At 40.9% G+C, this 20942-nt stretch overlaps 2 protein-coding genes across 2 annotated transcripts in view; both read left to right on the plus strand.

The window, feature by feature from the left end:
• Positions 1–2558: 2558 nt before the first annotated feature.
• Positions 2559–3824, plus strand: LOC121387749 (aspartate and glycine-rich protein-like). The gene is made up of 2 exons (XM_041518953.1): positions 2559–3393; positions 3820–3824. Exons 1-2 carry the CDS (start codon positions 2559–2561, stop codon positions 3822–3824), a joined length of 840 nt encoding a protein of 279 aa, XP_041374887.1.
• Positions 3825–3953: 129 nt separating this feature from the next.
• Positions 3954–20942, plus strand: part of LOC121387756 (uncharacterized protein DDB_G0290685-like) — a 69939-nt gene continuing 52950 nt past the window's right edge. The window contains exon 1 of the mRNA XM_041518964.1: positions 3954–4329. Within this exon, the coding sequence (XP_041374898.1) occupies positions 3954–4329 (376 nt within the window). The remainder of the gene's footprint in view (positions 4330–20942) is intronic.

A 20942-nucleotide genomic window follows, 5' to 3' on the forward strand; every position in this document is an offset into this window, starting at 1 on the left:
ACCGGCAATATAGCCGCTTACTCACAAAGACTGGTTCGTAATCTAAATTCGGCACGTCTGCCGAGAAAATCTAATATGGCAAAGAATAGGTTCTTGCCTCGTTTATTCATTCATGCAATCTCATTTCCCGACAGGTCTCGGCGTCCGCTTGTTTGTTCTCATTTATCGAGACTACAATGGACAAACCTCAAAACAGATTAATGTTTTTGCCTGATCGACTTTCGTTTTCCAGACGTATGCATTCGGAGTCAAGTCAAACCCATCGGGTTTCTTCCTGGTTTTACCACCAGCTGGAGGGTTCTAGGTGGGATGTTCGATGGTCAGGCCCATTCCAGGGGCGGATATAGGATTGTGTTCAGTTAGAATAGAGAAAGGTGATGGATGTGCAGGTCGGTTTTAGCCGAGACTCTTATCTGGTTATTTCTTTGAGATTTCTGAATTTTGAGAGAGAGAGAGAGAGAGAGAGAGAGAGAGAGAGAGAGAGAGAGAGAGAGAGAGAGAGAGAGAGAGAGAGAGAGAGAGAGAGAGAGAGAGAGAGAGAGAATTACATCTACATTATAAGGTCTCACTACACAGATGTCATCTGCCATTGAAACCCATGTTAAACTGCTCAACTTCAAGTGAAGATTGCCCATAGAACGGGTTCTCGTTGGCACCAACAACATACACCATTGCGAACATACATTATATAAGCATTTATATTCATTCCAAAATTGTGAACATTTCCGTCTCAGTTTTTCGCTATATGACCGCATCCGGCTGTAGTACCGGTCCGAACAGGTGGTTCATAAACCGATTCACTCCGGCTGTCACTTGCACTATATACCCATGTCCCAAAAGGTCGATGCACAATATTACAAAATAACATGGGCAAAATACAGCCAGAAGGGGTACCATTAAACATACATATTGTTTTAATTCTTCACCATTTCCTAGAAGTGAATATGTGAACCATAACATGTGCCACAATTAGGAACTATAGTGGACCGTGATGAATGAACTCTCACCCGGAAGTCATCTGTGTAGTGAGACCTAACATCTACATTATAACGGAGAGAGAGACAGACAGACACAGAAAAAGAGAGAGAGAGAGAGAGAGAGAGAGAGAGAGAGAGAGAGAGAGAGAGAGAGAGAGAGAGAGAGGGAGAGAGAGACAGAGAGAGACAGAGGGAGGGAGAGAAAGACAAGCAGACAGACAGAGAGAGAGAGACGAGAGAGAGAGAGAGAGAGAGAGAGAGAGAGAGAGAGAGAGAGAGAGAGAGAGAGAATTACATCTACATTTTTTCGCAAAATATCAGACAATACGTATTATAACGGAGAGAGAGACAGACACAGAAAGAGAGAGAGAGAGGGGGGGGGGGGGGGGCAGAATCCCCAGAGAGAACAGAGACAGGAAACAGATAAAGAAAGAGAGACAGACTGAGAGAGACATACAGACAGAGAGAGAGAGAGAGAGAGAGAGAGAGAGAGAGAGAGAGAGAGAGAGAGAGAGAGAGAGAGAGAGAGAGAGAGAGAGAGAGAGAGAGAGAGATACGTCTACATTATAACATCTACATTATAACGGAGAGAGATACAAACAGACACACAGAGAGAGAGAGAGAGAGAGAGAGAGAGAGAGAGAGAGAGAGAGAGAGAGAGAGAGAGAGAGAGAGAGAGAGAGAGAGAGAGAGAGAGAGAATCAGACAGACATGAGAGAGGGGGAGGAGAAACACAGATGGGGGAACACAGAGATGGGATGACATAGATAGAGATAAAATCAGGAGAAGACAGAGAGAAGGGAGCGAGAGTATCTGTACAAATAATGAATGTCACATATTAGTGCCAATCGAAGCAACAGCTAATTTTACTCCATAAATATTTGACGTTGCACCTGGACTCGGTACAGCACAACACCCTGACCATGCCTCTGGAAAGCTGCCGAGCATAGCCACACACACTTCCTGCAAATACCACCACCCGTGTGGGTTTCTCAAAACAGGCAATAAATGATGCATGTTCGCATAGCGAATTCACTAGTACATGAGGAACGAGTCGGTTACTTTCTGCTTTCTGGTCGATATTCAACACCATTGATCATTGTTCCATTTCGTAAATAATTTGTGAGGACAAACAACTAGGAATGAAATCAAATTATTTACAACTCTGCAAACATCATGTCGGTCTGCTTCTTGTCGATTGATTGAGGGAATTTGAGAAAAAAAAGAGATAATAAAGTAATACAAAATGTTAAAAACATGATGGTAATTAACCATAATGATAATGGTGTTTATGGTAATGACAAAATAGTTTCCTGCTTTCTATAGATTATTTGAGGAACTCGAAAAACATGATAATAAGCTAGAAGTAAACATTGAATAATAATGGTAATTGTAGCTGTGATGATGATGGTGGTGGTGACGATGATGATGCTTATGATCATGATAGTGGTAGTTATGGTGGTGGTGATGATGATAAATGAGGATTATGGTGCTGGTGTTGATGATGATGATGCAATGATAAATGAGGATGATAATGGTGGTGGTGGTGGTGGTGGTGGTGGTGGTGGTGGTGGTGATATCATGATAAATGAGGATGGTAATTGTGGTCGTGATGATGGTGCCATGATAAATGAGGATGGTAATGGTGGTGGTGGTGATGATGCCATGATAAATGAGGATGATAATGGTGGTGATGATGCCATGATAAATGAGGATGATAATGGTGGTGGTGGTGATGATGATAATGCATTGATAAATGAGGATGATAATGGTGGTGGTGATGATGATGCCATGATAAATGAGGATGATAATGGTGGTGGTGGTGATGATGATGCCATGATAAATGAGGATGATAATGGTGTTGGTGGTGATGATGATGCCATGATAAGTGAGGATGATAATGGTGGTGGTGGTGGTGATGATGCCATGATAAATGAGGATGATAATGGTGGTGATGATGATGCCATGATAAATGAGGATGATAATGGTGGTGGTGGTGGTGATGATGCCATGATAAATGAGGATGATAATGGTGGTGATGATGATGCCATGATAAATGAGGATGATAATGGTTGTGGTGGTGGTGATGATGCCATGATAAATGAGGATGATAATGGTGGTGATGATGATGCCATGATAAATGAGGATGATAATGGTGGTGGTGATGATGATGGTGCCATGATAAATGAGGATGATAATGGTGATGATGATGCCATAATAAATGAAGATGATCATGGTGGGGATGATGATGATGCCATGATAAATGACGATGATCATGGTGGTGGTGATGATGATGCCATGATAAATGAGGATGATCATGGTGGTGGTGATGATGATGCCATGATAAATGAGGATGATAATGGTGGTGGTGGTGATGATGATGCCATGATAAATGAGGATGATAATGGTGGTGGTGGTGATGATGATAATGGTGGTGATGATGATGATGCCATGATAAGTGAGGATGATAATGGTGGTGATGATGATGATGTCATGATAAATGAGGATGGTAATGATGGTGGTGGTGATAATGATGCCAGGATAAATGAGGATGATAATGGTGGTGGTGGTGATAATGATGCCAGGATAAATGAGGATGATAATGGTGGTGGTGGTGGTGATGATGATAAATGAGGATGATAATGGTGGTGGTGGTGATAATGATGCCAGGATAAATGAGGATGATAATGGTGGTGGTGGTGATGATGATAAATGAGGATGATAATGGTGGTGGTGGTGGTGATGATGATAATGGTGGTGGTGGTGATGATGATAATGGTGGTGGTGATGATGCCATGATAAATGAGGATGGTAATGATGGTGGTGGTGATAATGATGCCAGGATAAATGAGGATGATAATGGTGGTGGTGGTGATGATGATAAATGAGGATGATAATGGTGGTGGTGGTGGTGATGATGATAATGGTGGTGGTGGTGATGATGATAATGGTGGTGGTGGTGATGATGATGATGCCATGATAAGTGAGGATGATAATGGTGGTGATGATGATGATGCCATGATAAATGAGGATGGTAATGATGGTGGTGGTGATAATGATGCCAGGATAAATGAGGATGATAATGTTGGTGATGGTGATGATGCACTGATAAATGAGGATGATAATGATGGTGGTGATGATGATGCCATGATAAATGAGGATGATAATGATGGTGGTGGTGGTAGTGGTGATGATGATGCCATGATAAATGAGGATGATAATGGTGGTGGTGGTGATGATGATGCTATGATAAATGAGGATGATAATGGTGGTGATGATGATGATGCCATGATAAGTGAGGATGATAATGGTGGTGGTGATGATGATGCTATGATAAATGAGGATGATAATGGTGGTGGTGGTGGTGGTGGTGGTGATGATATCATGATAAATGAGGATGCTAATTGTGGTGGTGATGATGATGCCATGATAAATGAGGATGATAATGGTGGTGGTGGTGATGATGATGCCATGATAAATGAGGATGATAATGGTGGTGGTGGTGGTGGTGATGATGATGATGGATGGTGGTGGTGATTGTGATGGTCATTATGATGATGATGATGATGATGATGACGATGGTGGTGATGGTGATGGTCATTATGATGATGATGATGATGATTATAATGATGATGATGATGATGATGGTTGGTGGTGGTGGTGCTGAGGATGATAATGTAATGATGAATGACGAGGAGGATTATGTTGGTGATTGCAGTAGTGATGATGATGACGATGATTATGATGATGGTGATGGTGGTGATGATCTAATGATGACTGAGTATGATTATATGATGTTTTTGTTATAGTAATTGTGATAATAATAATAACGTTTGATTATGCTAACGTTATTGATATAACCAATTATTATTTCTATTCAAATACGGTCGAAACACGCTGTGTTACGTACCACCACTCAACGCAAAGGTTAAAGCTCCGATATATCCAACTCTCGTCGCCATTTTTAGAATTCCCATACTCTCTGAGGGTCTACGTGGAGAAACATGCATCAATGCTAACCTAAGTTAGACATAAATGCACAACAAAACTGGACGATGAACTATTCTAAAAGATTCAAAATACTTTTTGCTTTTAATTCGCATGTGTATTGGGATATTTTTTTATGGAATACAATGGACAGACAAATTGCAGAATGGTACCTTCTCTCTTCGACAGAATGGCGGGCAAAATGCTTGACAGTCAAGCACGAAGAAAGGTTTCTTTTTGGGTCCTTTTTCTGTCTTTTTTTTTTAATGAACGAAGTATTTGAGAAAAAAGACGAAGAAAAAAGGTGATTGATTAGTGAAAAGAGACGTATATTTTTTGCCTCTCTTTTTTTTTCTTATTGGTAAGAGATCTACAACAGGACGATTCTGATTTGGAAACTTTTAATTTGGCACCATTTTTAGAAGGGTTTTTTTCTTTCCAAGACGTAGAATCATGTTTAAATAACGGCAACAGTTACTATTTTATTTTGGGTTATTTCTTCCTGTTTCTTTAATCAATATATCTCTCTCCATCTCACCCTCCCTCTATTTCTTCCCCTCGTTCTCTCTCTCTCTCTCTCTCTCTCTCTCTCTCTCTCTCTCTCTCTCTCTCTCTCTCTCTCTCTCTCTCTCTCTCTCTCTCTCTCTCTATATATATATATATATATATATATATATATGTGTGTGTGTGTGTCTCTCTCTCCTTGCCCCTCTCTCCCTCCTATCCCTTCTCTCCTTCGCTCCCCCTCTCTCCTCTCTCACTCTTTCATTCTCTCTCAATCTATTTCACTTCTGGATGAATGAAGAAAGGAGGAACCGATAGATGAATGATTGAGTATAAGACAGGCGTATGGGTTAACGATTGAATGGATGGATGGACAGATGGATGAAATGGATAAACACACAATATAGATGGATGCAATTACGGCTAAATCGACAGAAAGACACAGATATTGATTATAAGTAAGAGGATTCCCAACATTTTTGCTTATCCTAAATTTTCTTTATTTCCTAGGAAATGATTATTTTTTTACAGAAATATACTTTCTTGTCAGCTGCGTGTATTAATCGGTCAAAGCTCTCCGTGGGCGGGTGAGAGTATGCATTTTCAAGTGTAAACCCAATCCCAGTAGTTCAATATCATATAGTTATTTGACAAGGAAAACAACTACAGCAATCTGTACGTTTGACAGTTTATACTGCTCGGGATTTCGATTTCTGACCATCAATATTTGCTCTTTATGAAACAGAACCCACCAAAAACAATATGTTTCCGCAAACCAAGCCCGTGGTCAAGAGTATTGGGCCTTCTCTGGTGAGTGCTTTCATCAGGTTAACCTCAATCAGCCTAAGTCGAAGCTCAGGGCGCTGTATTGACCCGACATACACAGATCCGTTTAGACGATGACGTAGTTGGAAGAAATGCGTTAAAGTATACACTCGACAAAACCAGCTCTGTCTAACACCATTCTTAAGAAATGTTTTTATAGCCGAGAAAGGATATTTGACCATGTGTATCTACTAGATAAATCTATCAATTAAATCATTTAATCGATCAACCAACAATCGAACAGTCAATCCATCGGCAGTTGGTTCCATCAGTCTTTCAGTTAGTTAGTTATAATATTTTAACATGCTCCCATACCACTAAGGTTTCGAGCATGGACACCCCGGGCTCGATCTCTGGAAGCCAGTGGTCCAGTCCGGGGTAGAATTACTTGGGACAATTTTGATTTTTAATGTAAATCGGAAAATGGGACTTTATAATTTAATTTTTTATTGCGTCATTTCTAAAAGGTAAAATTCATAAATATAATTTATTAATTTTGACGCCGTTTTAGAACGGGTATTCTAATATTAAATAATTATACGAGAACTCATTATTTAACCCTTATCCCTCAGCTGAGGTAGTATCTAGGAGGTTGGGCCTAGGCCACAGGAAGTTTGCTTAAATTTTGTATTAGTTATATATCAAAGGGAAAGATTATTATTTTCTTTTTAAAGAGAAGGTGTGGGAGTACATCCATCCTATTGGGAACTTCAGTGTGGCCATAACCAAGGGAGGGGTTGGGTGGGGGCGGAGGGGGGGAGGAACCGTCCCCCGGACAACCCTAACTCACCCTACGGCCTAAACCGCTTACGCCCTATGGCCTATTTCTTTTCAAGGACTGAGAAAGGAGTTGTAGTGCGTCCGGCGAATCTGGCGGAGTGAAACGAATTCTGTCGATCCCGAAGTCTAAAGGCGCCTCTCTGTGAACCACGAGAAACAAAAAGTTACATCATTCATCAGACGCTGTGACCCTTTAATATATAAAAACTACTGGTGCAAACAAGGTATAGTACCAGGTTACACCCTCTAGCACAGGAGCAGCTCACCGCTCTGTCAAATTAAAATTTCTTTTTATTTAAATATTAAAACAAGGATAAAATATAAAAAAAACAAATTAAAAAGAGCACGCTGTTAACCTATAATTTAAAAAAAATATAACACCAAACTAAGAATTAAAACGTTTTGTACAATATATTGCGGTCGGCGAGTAAGGGGCTGTTACTGCCAGATAACAGATCTCCCCCCCCCCCCCCCCCCCCCATCAACCTGAAGCAAAATCATTCATTCATCTCTTTCACATCAACAGAAAAAGACACTACAGCATTTAAGATAAAATATGTAAATTATTTATTTACATCTAAATTAAAATAATTTATAAAATACGGATTTAATTAAAATCAAGTAATATACCGTTCTAGAAAAGTTACGAAGTCTGCCTGGCGCGAAACAAACCGGAAGAGGAACGAGACCGGGCCACAGGGGCATAGGCAAAACCTTCCAACTCCTTACGGGAGCTGAGGAGTAGCAATAATACTACATGCCAAGCCAGCCAGTGACCGTTTATTATGACCAGAAAATGTCTCCACGGGGAGCCACTTTTGCACCATCTAACAATGCCTTAGCAGTGGCTCCACTGGGACACCCATTATATTGATAATCTATATACATTAGATATTAACTTTAGTTTGATACACAAAGGCGACCAATAACCTGTCGATTACTGCCTTATATTCTATTTTTGGATTTCAGTCAGTTCGGTCAGTTATCTAGTCAGGACGTAGCCAGTCAATCAGCCGGTCAGTAAATCATTCGGTTATTCAATCAATACGTCAGGTAGTCATTCAGCCAGTCAGCAAGCCAGTCAATTAGTCAGTCAGTCAGTCAGTCGGTCTTTCAATCAGTTAATCCTTCAGCCAGTCAGTCAGTTATGCAACGAGTCATTCAATCAACAAATATGTCAGTCAGTCAGTGAATCAGTCATTCAATCCAGAAGTCAGTAAGTCAGTCAGTCAGCCAGTCAGTCGTTCAGCCAATCAGTTAGTCAGTCAGCCAGTCAATCGGTCAGTCAGTTAGCCAGTCAATCAGTTAATCGATTAATCAATAAGTGTTTGTTTAGCAATACCCAACTTTGAGTGACACGGGTCGGTAGGAAATCCACCCCATGTTTCAGTAGGGAATCCACCCCTTTATTCGGTAGGTAATCCGCCCCTTGTTTCAGTAGGTGATCCCAGCCTTGTTTCATTAGGGAATCCACCTCTTTGTTCGGTAGGTAATCCGCCCTTTGTTTCAGTAGTTGATTCACGTCTTGTTTCAGTAGGGAATCCACCTCTTTGTTCGATAGAGGATTGGCCCCTTGTTTATATGTATCCAATGAAAGTTCACGGTTGCTACCCGGGCGATCTAATTCAAATCAGCTCTATTGGTCTATAAATAGTACTTGTGTATCTGACAACGTCTTGTGGAAATTCAACCGGCCTCGGTGGCGCAGTGGTTAAGCCATCGGACTACAGGCTGGTAGGTACAGGGTTCGCAGCCTGGTACCGGCTCCAATCCAGAGCGAGTTCTTAAGGGCTCAATGGGTAGGTGTAAGGCCACTACACTCTGTTCTCTCTCACTAACCACTAACCAACTAACAACTAACCCACTGTCCTGGACAGACAGCCCAGATAGCTGAGGTGTGTGCCCAGGACAGCGTGCTTGAACCTTAATTGGATATAAGCACGAAAATAAGTTGAAATGAAATGAAATGTGGAAATTAATGTCCGGATTACATTTCATTCGACAAAGCAAAATGTCAAATGTAGAATCATGACAGTCATTCGAAAATAGTTTGAAAACATCCGAAATTATGTCTAGTGTATATAAAATATTTCGGCTGAAATACGAATTATGCCCGAAACTAATTTTGACGTAAATGTTGAACTTTTTTATGCTGGACCATAACTCAGACATTTTGTGGTCAACATGTATTCATTTTTGGCATGGTAGTTGCCAACCGACTATACTGTGTAAAACATATTCAACCTATATTAATTTATTTTTGCATGTGAGTTATCAAGCGTGTGTATTTACTAAACATATCAGCCACGCTTCCTTCTTGATATTGCCTTATTTTATAACAGATAATATTCTGACGTAAAAACTATTATTAAATGCATTCAAAAGTGAACGATGGTGTGCAGACTTAAGTCTCACTCTTAGGTTTATTAGGAACCCAAATCCGTAGGAACCTAGGTCCTATGATAGGACCTCGGATCCTAGGAAGAGTAATCCTATTGGACTTCCATTTCTAAGGAACCATGGTTCAACTCGGACTTTCATATCTGGTTTATTTGTAGGAGTTTGCCATCCTTAATGCCGATAGTTTAACCACTGCGATACCAAGGCCGATTTTATTTCATTTAAACAAATAATAATTCCTGTTTATAGACCCTTTGTTAAGATTCAAACACATTGTCATGGACAGACACACACACATACACACACACACATTCATACACACACGTGCGCGCGCGCGCGCGCACACACACACACACGCGCACACACACACACACACACACACACACACACACACACACACCTCCAGCAGCTATGTTGGTTGTCTGTCTAGGACAGAGGGTTAATGTGTCTGAACCCGAGCATTAATATTTGATAGCTACATGCCTAGGTCTGCGCTGTGAGATCGTGACGGATTCCAGAAACCAGTTTCAGACCTGATACCGAGGCAGACATGGAAATTATCAAAGAGAGAAAACCAGACCCGTTAAAGGAAGCGATGGTAATGTTGTTTTCATCAACGGGATCAAAGCAAATTTTAATCAGTTCCGAGACCAACTGATGCCACGTTTCCTATGGATGATAATCCTCGGACAAATGAATATATACATTTCCATCGACATTAAGTGGACGGATTTGACGTGGGTTAATCGGCTACGGTCTCGCGGGCACGAAATTACGTCACTCTTATTTGCAATGTAGATCCATGTTACGCAAGTTAAATTGCTGCTGCATCCCGGTAATGGTGGCGGTAGTTGGGGGATTTGTGTAGTTTATGTTTTGTTTAGCATCAAGTCATTGTGGCTAGCGAAATGAGCTTGGATACAACGAAGGCACGGACAAATAATAAATTTTATGGTTATGGTTATTGAGTTATGGTTGTTGCAATTTTTTTCTGCTTTTTTTTTTTGTTGGTTTTTTTGTTTGTTTGTTTGTTTGTTGTTTTGTTTTTGTACACTTAAATAATTAAAATTAATTTCAATAATAAATCAACTCTAACAACATTAATTTTAAATATTGGGAAACGAGACAGGGAATATGAGACAATTCTCGCAAAATCCAATAAAAAGAAAAGAAAAACAACAGCATTGATTTGACAAGAAGCAATGAATATATTGCATATATAATCTCTCAAGCACACATATTAATGTAACAGGCAATTAACTATTTGGGTCTAGAGAGAGGAATCGAACCTTCGACCCATAACACCTCAATCGATCGCTCTATCATCGGGGTATATCCCGCTTCATTTCCTTAATGAATTGGGGATGTTTGTTTGGTATAGATTGATGTTATTTATATGTTTCCTAATGTGACATGGTGATGAATAAAATATGGTCTTTCTGTCTGTGTTTTTCTTTCTGCTTTCCTGGTGTGGTTTAAAAGATGCATCAACACAATAACGTTTGGTTAACACTGGCGCCGGTGTCTTCTATATATATATATATCTATCACTATCATATCTTTTTTATCACAGGTCACACACAATGTGCAACCTTGTAGAGAGGTCGAACCTTGTAGAGAGGTCACCGAAGACGTTGATGACTCCCAGTTCGCCCTCCCCCCCCCCCCCCCCCCCAAATCCCCCTCGTCCATCATCGTGGCATTATTAAATCGATCCTGGCAGGAATTGAAAGCATGTCACGCCATTAGCGAACGTCGAATCGCTGGACACACCAATCAGCATATTTATGAAGATGATTATAAACTTGTTTGCTTAAATATGATATTTCCGTTTGAGTTAACAAATAAATCTCTCACGCAAATGCCATTTCGCCAATAATAATGACTGATTCGGTTTAGAGGTGTGTGTGTGCGGTCATGGGGAAGGCGAAGGAATAATGGCGAAACGCTTGTTTACTTCCGACTGACAAAGCCGCATGCGCAGAACGTCCGTATTCTTCCCATCAGTGGGCATCTACTGCCATGCAATCATCTCGTGTGACTGGAGCTGGACTTTGATCAGCGGTAGAGAGTGCCCCTCGCGTGTCATGGGTCTTAGGGTCGATTCTTCTCGACAGACAGCATTGTTTTGGTTGTATTCCCTCTGTAAGCTGTAGTCTGCTGTCCATGCGTTGAAGGTCGTGTAAAGGCGGAGCAGACGTAGAAGCAGAAGATGATGCAGCAGAAGACTGAGAAGAAGAAAACTAAGAAGAAAGATCAGGAGAAAAAGAAGAAAGAATAGGAACAAGAAGAAGAAGAAGGTGAATGAGAATCAGAGGCAGACAAAGAAAAGGAAGGTAAACATAAAGGAGAAGAAATAGATGAAGAAAAGAACAAGATCAAGCGGAGAAAAAGAAGAATGAGCAGAAGAAGAAGAAAAAACATGGCCAAAAAACCCAACAAAAAACCCCCAACTTTATTCAAAGATGAAAGACTCCTAGCTCTCATGCTGAATGTCAGATGTGTGTTTGAAACGTCCACTTCGCTGATGATAAAGACATGTTCAAAGTCATTCGACTGCAGTGAACACGATAACCAAACACGATTAACAATTTAGTTTAGACAGCAATTTGACTCGACGACCGATCCATTAGCGTTATTGTTCGCGGCTATCGATCCCAGTGACAAGCGTGGGGAGAGGAGTCTTCCACTTGGTGGAACCCAGTCGACACATGATATTTAAAAACCTATTCTCCGCTGACTGGGCAAAAGGTAGAACAAATATTTGTTTTGGACGTTCTCGTGGACGCGTGGCGGGATTCGAGACCACTGTGATGTTCCGTGGCCGCGAAGAGTTAATGAAGCTGGTACAAAACAGCCACTCGTGGTCGAGTCCCGCGGGAGATGTCAAGCAAGATAGGTTCGGACCGTGGCGGCTATCAAGCATAACCAATCAAAAAGTAATATCGCTGTTTGTATTCCACTCCAATGAAGTGATGGGTCCGCGGAGATCTGATTGCCCCCCCCCCCCCCCCGCCCCCATCCCAATCCCACTCTCATCCCCCCCATGCATACTTGACTTGTTTGTGCGACCATCCCTATCGGCTTGCTATTGAGTCTGTTCCTGGATATAACTTGTGTATTCTACTCAAATGAAGTGATGGGTCCGCGGACATTTAATTTTAGAGTTCCAATTGCCTCCTCCCCCTTCTCAACCCCACTCTCATCGCCCATACATATTTGACTTGATTGTGCGACAATCAATAGCTGCCTGCTGGTGTGACTGTTCCTAGATGTAGCTTGTGTATGGGATCTGATTGCCCCCCTCCCCCATTTCAATCGCACTCTCACCCCCCTCCCCATACATATTTTACCTGTTTGTGCGACAATCCCTCGCTGCATGCTGTTGTGTCTGTTCATAGATGTAGCTTGTGTATGAGATCTGATCCCCCCCCCCATCTCAATCCCACGCCCACCCCACCCCCATACACCATTGAACTGTTTGTGCGACAATCCGTAGCTGCTTGCTATTGAGTCTGTTCCTAGACGCAACTTGTGTATTCCACTCCATTGAAGTGATGGGTCTGCGAACATTTAGAAATCTGATTGCCCCCACTCCCACCCTCATCTCAACCGCACTCTCATCACCCATACACTCTTGATATGTATGTGCAACCATTCCTAGCTACTTGCTGATGTGTCTGTTCCTAGATGTAGCTTGTGATCGAAATCATTAAGCGTACGAGACGGGGGGCGAGAGGGGGGAGAACAACTGTCCCTCTAGTGCTGGAGCAAATCCTTCAATTCGGGTGAGAAAACCCACGATAGAAATATTCGGGCAACGTTTTCTAACCTTTTTACCAAGTATTTCCATCATTCTAACTGTACAATTAGTTGTAATCCATATAAAAATGCGTAGTCATTCATTTGCAACCCCATTTAGCTGTTTGGCAGTAATGATAATATGAAAAAAAATTGTTATTCGGATTCAGGCATTGTCGTTTAATTCGGGCAAAACCCAGTCTGCCCCCCACCCCACCCCACCCCCTAAAAAATGGGAGCCTATACGCCTATGGTAACCCTAGTTCTGGACATAAAACCTAGATAGCTAAAATGTGTGGCAATAACAGCGTGCTTCAGTCTTAATTAGATATACCGGCCTCGGTGGCGTCGTGGCAGGCCATCGGTCTACAGGCTGGTAGATACTGGGTTCGGATCCCAGTCGAGGCATGGGATTTTTAATCGAGATACCGACTCCAAACCCCGAGTGACTGCTCCGCAAGGCTCAATGGGTAGGTGTAAACCACTTGCACCGACCAGTGATCCATAACTGGTTCAACAAAGGCCATGGTTTGTGCTATCCTGCCTGTGGGAAGCGCAAATAAAAGATTCCTTGCTGCCTGTCGTAAAAAGAGTAGCCTATGTGGCGACAGCGGGTTTCCTCTAAACACAGTGTCAGAATGACCATATGTTTGACGTCCAATAGCCGATGATAAGATAAAAAATCAATGTTCTCTAGTGGCGTCGTTAAATAAAACAAACTTTACTTTTACTTTAATTGGATATAAACACGAAAATCAAATATAAAATTTAAAACAATTTATCACGATTTTTATTGTTGTACCTTTCTCTTCCTTGTTGATGCCAATGATCATACGCTTTTGTTCACGCATGTTGGCTGAGCTGACGATGTTATAATACCCACCTTTCCAGACAAGAACAGTAGCTACGGCCCTGATTGTTTTTCTCTGCTTTCTTTGGTACCTTATTTCCTGTTAGTCTTCTACAAGGTCAGTGTCCGCGACGTGATTGAGAGTGTAAACCAATTAAAATACACCACATGGTTGAAATCATAACAAAGAAGGCAGGACATTTTATTTACGGTTATATGGCGTCGGACATATGATGAAAGACCACACAGATATTGAGCGAGGAAACCCGCTGTCGCCACTTCATGGGCTACTCTTTTTGATTAGCAGCAAGGGATCTTTTATATGCACCATCCCACAAACATGATAGTACATACCACGGTCTTTGTTACACCAGTTATGGAGCAGTGGCTGGAACGAGAAATAGCCCAATGGGCCCACCGACGGGAATCGATCCTAGATCGATAGCATAACCCGGCGAGCGCCGTACAAATCATACAAAAACATAATGTCATTACCATAGCGGGCTTTCGTATTAGATAGGCAACAAGGCGTCGTTTTACTGTTAGTGTATCATATATTATCAGTAATACAAATAAAATATTTATTACTTCATCAAATTAATTTTCAGTCTATCTGTCAAATAAATGGCCTGATTTCCCAGTCAGTTTGTAAAATGATTGAAATATTTACGTAATTTGTAAATGGCCTGCGGGAATCAGTGTGCGTACAAACTGACTGGAAATTTCAGCCATTTTAAAACTTGACTGACTAAAGATATTGACTTTATCGTATAATATATGTAACAGATAAATCAACCTCCAACCACTGTGGCGATTCGAGCCACGGACCCTCTGTATGAGAATCTAGTGCTCTCTTGTGGCGGTATCTAGTTCAGTGAGTAAAGCGCTCGTCTGAGGTGCTTGGGTAGTAAGATCGAGTCTCGTCGGTGGACTCAATGTCTGAAATGAGTTTTTGTCCCGTCCAAACCACGATTGTTATATCAAATAGTGCGGTATGTGCTGTCTTGTCTGTGATAAAAGTACATATTAAAGATCACCTGCTGGTAATGGCATTAGTGGGTCTCCTCTGAAGACTTCGTGCTAGAATGATCAAAGTTTTGACATTTAACAATCAATGTTGTCTCTTTATTTTAGCAGTGGCGGGACGTAGCCCAGTGGTAAAACGCTCGCCTAATGCGCGGTCCGTCTAGGATCGATCCCCGTTGGTGGGCTCGTTGGGCTATTCTTGTTCTAGCAAGTGCACCACGACTGGTATATCAAAGGTTGTGGTTTGTCTTTGGGATGGTGCATATAAAAAATCCATTGCTACTAATGAAAAAACTGTAGCGGGTTTTCTCTCTAAGACAATGTCAGAATTACCAAATATTTGACATCCAATAGCCGATTATTAATAAATAAATGTACTCTAGTGATGTCGTTAAACAAAACAAACTTTAACTTTACTTTAGCACTCTCTTACGTAGTCCGAGAATAGTACATCGCAGATTTGTACCACTAACACTATGTTTGTCGGTGATGGGGGTGTGATCACGATGAAGAGGTGAACAACAATAAGAAATCCACACTCTCATTTTACCTTTAAAAAAAACACAAATTTCAGCATATACCTAATAAGGCTGAAGCACACTGTGTTATGTATGTTGTCTATCAAGGACCGAGATTTTAATAGTTTGTTACCATTCCTCCTCGGTTTGCTGTTTGCAGCAGTTTAATAAAAAGGTTTTCATAGAAAAACATTAATCTAAAAATACTAGTTGAGGCGCGCAGTGACTATCACCGACACTGTCTATCAGTCTTGGTATCGTACTTCGTTTGGAGGGTGCGGCGGGATTTAGCTCAGTTTAACTGGTATTCTAAACACGAACATATATGAGTTTAGTCGGTAAAAAGGCTATGCTTGTCGAAAACATCTTACAATTTACAATGGCTGAAAACAGTTTCTTGGGACAGTTCACTTAACGAGCAACGGTTTTCTGTTATATTATGTCTTTGGGTATAAACAATACAACGCCAAATCACTATGGCTTTTTTTTCCCATCACTTGATTTGGTCAGTGGGTGTAAAACCCAAAAGTCACAAGATCAGGATGAGGAAATATTTTACAGTCAGTGAAGTGTGTGAGCCAATCAAACTTCCATATCTCTGCCATATCTAGGACTATAGAAGTCGGGTAAACACCCGCACCGGATGTCAACGCCATTGCAGTCCAATTATCTATCCATCTCTTTAACATAACACTTAGCATAGTGCACCGCTAGGCTCAATGACAGTGTGTAACGCCACACACACCGAGTTTTACCCACTTCACGGGTGCCATAATTATGGGTGTGTCTTCTGAGTGTATGACCCCACAAAGAGGATGATTACCCGGCATACACTGCAGGTTCCGTGTACTCCGGGCTCGGGTGATACTGAAATAGTTCAACTGACAGCAAGCCTGTCAAGTAGTGTTATACCGAAGTAGAAATACTGCGGCTTGACTAATCATCTCATCATCATCCATGTTTATAATGTCCACACACACACACAAACACGAGAAAAAACAACAACACACACACTTAGCATAGCGTTTCCTTTGCTACGCCATACAGACATCCTCCTGTCTACAAATCCCAGCGTCTCTTTGCCCAATTCAAACCTGCTGACGATATTTTGTCATAAAAAGGATTAGACGTAATACTGCAGCGAAAGTGACAAAGAGATTGCGCAGAATCTGATGACGTAACCTTATTAATTTTACATTTGTCGATCTTTCAAACGTGACGTCTTAACATGCTATCAAGACCGTGGGCGGTCTGCTAATGGCCCCGTTTGCTGGATGCATGTCTTTAAATACTGTTTTGTCTGTTGGCTGCAATAAAACACTTGCACCACTTCCGGTACGGACCGTCTGGCTTACAGTCTACCTATAGCGTCAATATTAATAGTCTCAGTCGTCTCTATTGTTTAAGCGAACTGTGCATGCATCCGTTTGTAACAATGATGGAAGTGTTGACGTGACCTTCTGGTGTGCATTTCATACACAAATCTGTCTATGCACGTGCATCATCTCGAAGGACTGAGCATTAGCTGAGTGAAAACCGATGCCAACATCTGGGCAATACATCATATACTAATTAGGTTAAAATAAAATGCCGTGTCTTATAGCATGGATTTTTGTAATGAAGTTAAAGTTTGGGGGGGGGGGGGGGGGGTGTTATTCAGTATATATCTTGCAGTTAGCAGCATACCAAATAGCATTTCCGCGGGTCAAAGTTCGAAGTGCACCTAACTTTGAATGCCACATTAAATAATGCCATTTGATAGCCAATAGCCGATGTGTATTTTTGTGTTGGGGTGTTGTTAGACAGTCATTCATTCATTCATTCATTCATTCATTCATTCATTCATTCATTCGTTAATTCATTCATTCATTCATTCATTCAAATAAGATCATGCCTATCTACGTCATTTATTTATTTTGTTTTAAATACTATAATTCAATTTGGACTACTGTTTTGCTTGAAATATGTGCAGGATCCTATTAGGATAACAATGTGTGTGCGAGACTAGGGTAGTCCGAGCCGCTTTCTTTTATGGCTGAAATTTGCAGCTTAACATCAATTCTTTTCTGATTCACTTTAAAGGCGAAAGGTTGTAGTAATTCTATTCATGGTATATATGTTGACTAAAACGCTGTGATTAGCATTTTTAAGCTACATAAGTTACTGATGTCGTTTCTGGGATTTGGTTTATTGGTATACAACATGCAGTTACAAATATTACGTGATATATATATAGCTCAATAACCAATCTCGGTGGTGTCGTGGCGAAGCGATCAGCCATAAGGCTGCCAGCTACTGGGTTCGCAACTTGGTACCGGCTCCCACGCAGAGCACGTTTTTACTACTCAATGGGTAGGTGTAAGACCACACACCCTCTTCTCTCTCACTAACAAGTAATAACTAACCCATTGTCCTGGACAGACAGCCCAGATAACTCAGGTGTGTGCCCAGGACAGTGTGCTTGAACCTTAATTGGCTATAAGCATGAAAATAATTTGAAATAATAAATATAGCCAAAGACCTTACTAATTGTAAGTACTGGATTTTAATTCCGATACATTTCGATAAATGACGATCTGAAAAAAAAAATTCAAATCATGTTTAAATAAGGAATCTTTTGAAAACCAAGTAGACTTATAAATATGTCTGACATTTAACCTTGATGCTCGAGCTGGGTTTTTTTTTTTTTTTTTTTTTTTTTTTTTTCTCCAAATGTGGGACAATTGACAACCGACTCAATTTGATAATTAGCTTCGATTTATCGCGCACAATCCGCCCCGAATGCCGCTTGTGATCTTTGCCAAAGGCCCGGATCGATGATGCAATTACACGGATTGTCCGTATTTCCAAAATGTGGCAATTTACCAATCTTTAACATCATCAGCCGATGAAAACTGCAGTTTTTGGGATTAGTCGAAAACGCGGAATCAAGAATCCCGTAACGGTATTTATTCTTCAATCGCACGACGCCAAGTTGTGATTAATGAACGGACTTTTGCCGGTATCTAAAGGAAGAATTTGACAGCCCAGTACACAAGAATCCTTGCTCTTCGCAAATGAAACTGGTGCAAAAAGACGCGAAAGTGACCCGACCCGGCGCTGAAATCGAATCGCCTGCGTCTTTAATTAAGATGTTGATATGTAAGAGTGATGGGCGCTGGCTTGCTGACCTTTGGCAATTGATCATTCCAATAAAACTGACACAGAGTTTCTCAAACACATCTAGTCTACGATCTGTACGGCAAAGCACAGCATCATTAAACAACAAAAAATGGAGATATTGATGGGATTGCTCAAATTTGCTTCTCGAGTTCTGCTCCCTATTGGCGCCCGTACTTGTGAAAAGTCATTTGTGAATGTTATTAGCTTTCGTGTATTACATTTCAAAATGGAGACAGTTCGCCGTTAGAATCGTGTTAACGCACGTACTTTTGCGGTTGTTTGTTTCTTGTGTTCACTTTTGTTGCGTCTCGTTTCGTATTGGGTTTGTTTAGAGGGTTTGTGGGGGTGGTTGTTTTTGGTTTTGGTTTTGATTTTTTCAGCGATTGAGGAAGGGGTGTTTGATACGATTTTAAAAATATTTAAAAAAGCAAACATTTTGGTGGGTGGGGTGGGGTTAGTATTTTGGGTGTTTGCATATGCAAGTTTTCAGCATTACATAAATTGATGGCAGACACACGGTCGCAACAAAAATATAGACAGACAGACAGACAGACAGAGACAGACAGACAGAACGAAAGACAAAGAAAGATGGATGGATGGATGGATGATGGATGGATGGATGGATGGATGGATGGATAGATACCATTGGCCGAATTTACAAAGCCTATTTATATGTTATATGCGTATAAGACATGCATTAACAATGCTAAAACACCTGCGTTTAAGAAAAACAGGCTTCGTAAATTCGGTCCCATATTTTAAACTCTTCTAACGCAGTCAGTGTAAAACAAAGACCTAATTCAGTGGTTTTATAGTTTTAATTTATTTTTCACAGCAGTGAATCTTTGGTAGAAAATTTAAAGAATGTTTTTTAGCAATTCTAACTATCTTTTGCAGAGATATGATTTGAAATTCATGTCAAAGTACTGTTAAGAACGTGGTAAGTATCTGTCCCATTATCTGTGAATAGACAAACGAATGTGATTGTCGTAAGTACAACTGTCTAACAGACTACTGAATAATATGGCCGTACACGGGTGTAAATAACGTAAAGGTTTTTTTGTACTAAACCAGAGAGTTTCGTGTCAAAGTTTGTTTTGTTTAATAGTAGTGGTAGTTTATTTACTTTAAGCCATGTTTAAGGACACCACATAGATTTATTGATCATTCGCTATTGGGTGTCAAACATTTGGTAATTTTGACATACAGTCAGAGGAAACCCGCTACATTTTTTTTTTCATTAGTAGCAAGGGATTTTTTATATGCACCATCCCACAGGCCTTTGATATGCCAGTCGTGGTGCACTGGCTGGAACGAGAAATAGCCCAATGGGCCCACCGACGGAGATCGATCCCAAACCGACCGCGCATCAAGCGAACGTTTTACCACCGTGCTACGTTCCGCCCCTTCATGTCAACGTTTGGGATGTAGCGTCATTCATTCATTTCATTTGAACTTATTTTCGTGCCTATATCCAATGAAGGTTCAAGCACGTTGTCCTGGACACATACCTCAGCTATCTGGGCAATCTGTCCAGGACAGTGAGTTAGTTGTTAGTTGGTTAGTGGTTAGTGAGAGAAAAGATGGTGTAGTGGTCGTACACCTCCTTATTGAGTCGTTAAAACTCGCCCTGGGTGGGAGCCAGTACCGGGCTGCAAACCCTGTACCTACCAGCCTTATGTCCGATGGCTTAACCACAACACCACCGAGGCCGGTTTCAGCGTAAACGTATTTGAGCGAGGCTCTGATTGGTTGTAATATGTGACAGATTAAGTCTGATAATACCATTATCTATTCCTAATACATTAATATGCTGATGTTTAATATAGTTGCTATGCAGTATACTATAGAGGCTTAAAGCAGTACATGGTACAATAAAAACGTTGGGTTACGGTTTTCTATTTAATAAAAGGAAAAAGAAAAAAATATTAAAATAGATTAAATAGATTATATGTAAGGCGTAAGTGCACCACGACTGGTATATCAAAGGCTGTGGTATGTGCTATCCTGTCTGTGGGATGGTGCATATAAAAAATCCCTTGCTACTAATTAGAAAAATGGTACGACCGCATTTTTGTTCAATATATTATTTTTCGATTTGTAATTGTTCTC

Source organism: Gigantopelta aegis, chromosome 2, assembly GCF_016097555.1.
Source record: "Gigantopelta aegis isolate Gae_Host chromosome 2, Gae_host_genome, whole genome shotgun sequence".
In the NCBI taxonomy this organism is placed as follows: Eukaryota; Metazoa; Mollusca; class Gastropoda; order Neomphalida; family Peltospiridae; genus Gigantopelta; species Gigantopelta aegis.

Coding starts and splice junctions, on each gene's coding strand:
- LOC121387749 (XM_041518953.1), top strand. CDS start 2,559: ATGATAAATGAGGATGGTAATTGTGGTCGTGATGATGGTGCCATGATA.